This window comes from Alligator sinensis, unplaced genomic scaffold (assembly GCF_000455745.1).
Source record: "Alligator sinensis unplaced genomic scaffold, ASM45574v1 scaffold788_1, whole genome shotgun sequence".
Taxonomy (NCBI): Eukaryota; Metazoa; Chordata; order Crocodylia; family Alligatoridae; genus Alligator; species Alligator sinensis.
This window is the reverse complement of record NW_005842140.1, coordinates 1012946-1013828: the sequence shown is the minus strand read 5'-3', so window position 1 is coordinate 1013828 and position 883 is coordinate 1012946. Positions and strand designations below refer to the sequence as shown.

At 43.6% G+C, this 883-nt stretch overlaps 1 protein-coding gene across 3 annotated transcripts in view; it reads right to left on the bottom strand.

The window, feature by feature from the left end:
• KCNJ3 (potassium voltage-gated channel subfamily J member 3) overlaps positions 1–883 on the bottom strand; it is a 195829-nt gene that overhangs the window by 111841 nt on the left and 83105 nt on the right. The window contains exon 3 of one of the 3 annotated variants that reach the window (XM_025206094.1): positions 182–462. The exons of 1 other annotated variant lie outside the window; for it this stretch is intronic. In XM_025206094.1, coding sequence (XP_025061879.1) covers positions 392–462 — 71 coding nt within the window. In that variant the 3' untranslated portion in view covers positions 182–391. Of the gene's footprint in view, positions 1–181; positions 463–883 lie in introns of those variants that run through there. One more of the 3 variants, XM_025206095.1, reaches the window with a different exon arrangement.

The window sequence follows — 883 nt, the reverse complement described above, 5'->3', positions numbered from 1 at the left end:
AGGCGGGAAACTCGTCCCTGCACCGGGGTTCTCCTCTGCAATAGGAAACTTTCCCGTGCAATGAAGCTGCAATTTGGCGGGGATAATTCTGGTGCCAAAGCACACACAAAATCATGCCTTTGGGTCATGACATCCCCCCCCTTGCTGAAGGCACAAAAGAACTATACTTCATGCCTATCGCTCAGGTCATCAGTAGCTCTGTTAACGGTTCGTGAAACTAAACGAACATATACAAAATCAGCTAACATAAGCAATTCGTCCTCAAGGGATCGAATCAAATAATAGCTGGCACACACAAATATACACATAATTATGTTCATCATAAAAAAACTGAACGACCAGGGCTTCAGTGGGCGTCATGGCGGAGTCGCGTACCAGGCCCTTATTTCTTTCAGTGATGTTGTCCTTCTCGGGGCCTCTCTCCACCATGCACTCTGAAGTTCGGATCTGTAAAAGAACTCTCTTAAAACAATTATTTCACCAATATTTACAAGACCTGTACAGAAAATGATCAATTAAACTTGCTATTACTATAAAACCTACAATACAGGTATTAAAACATGATTCTAATCTAAACAACTTTCTGTGTACTCAACTCGACGAAATCATCGAGGAGTCGCCATCAAATTCCTCTAGATAACTAAAACCTAACTCATAGGCTAGTTGCCACTGTCCCGCATCCCCTAAAATCCGAAGCTGTCGTTTATTCAGTCCAGAACGCTGCAAGAGGAATCCAAACATGTATTGCTCCTCTTGTGTTCTTTGATGTAACGCTGGACGTTTGGATTCACGGTGTCTTGTATTTGGAACCTCAGTTGGTCGTTGATATTCCCAATCACTGGACGGTCTTGGCTCCATCAGGACACGCAATCTTGGCAACTGG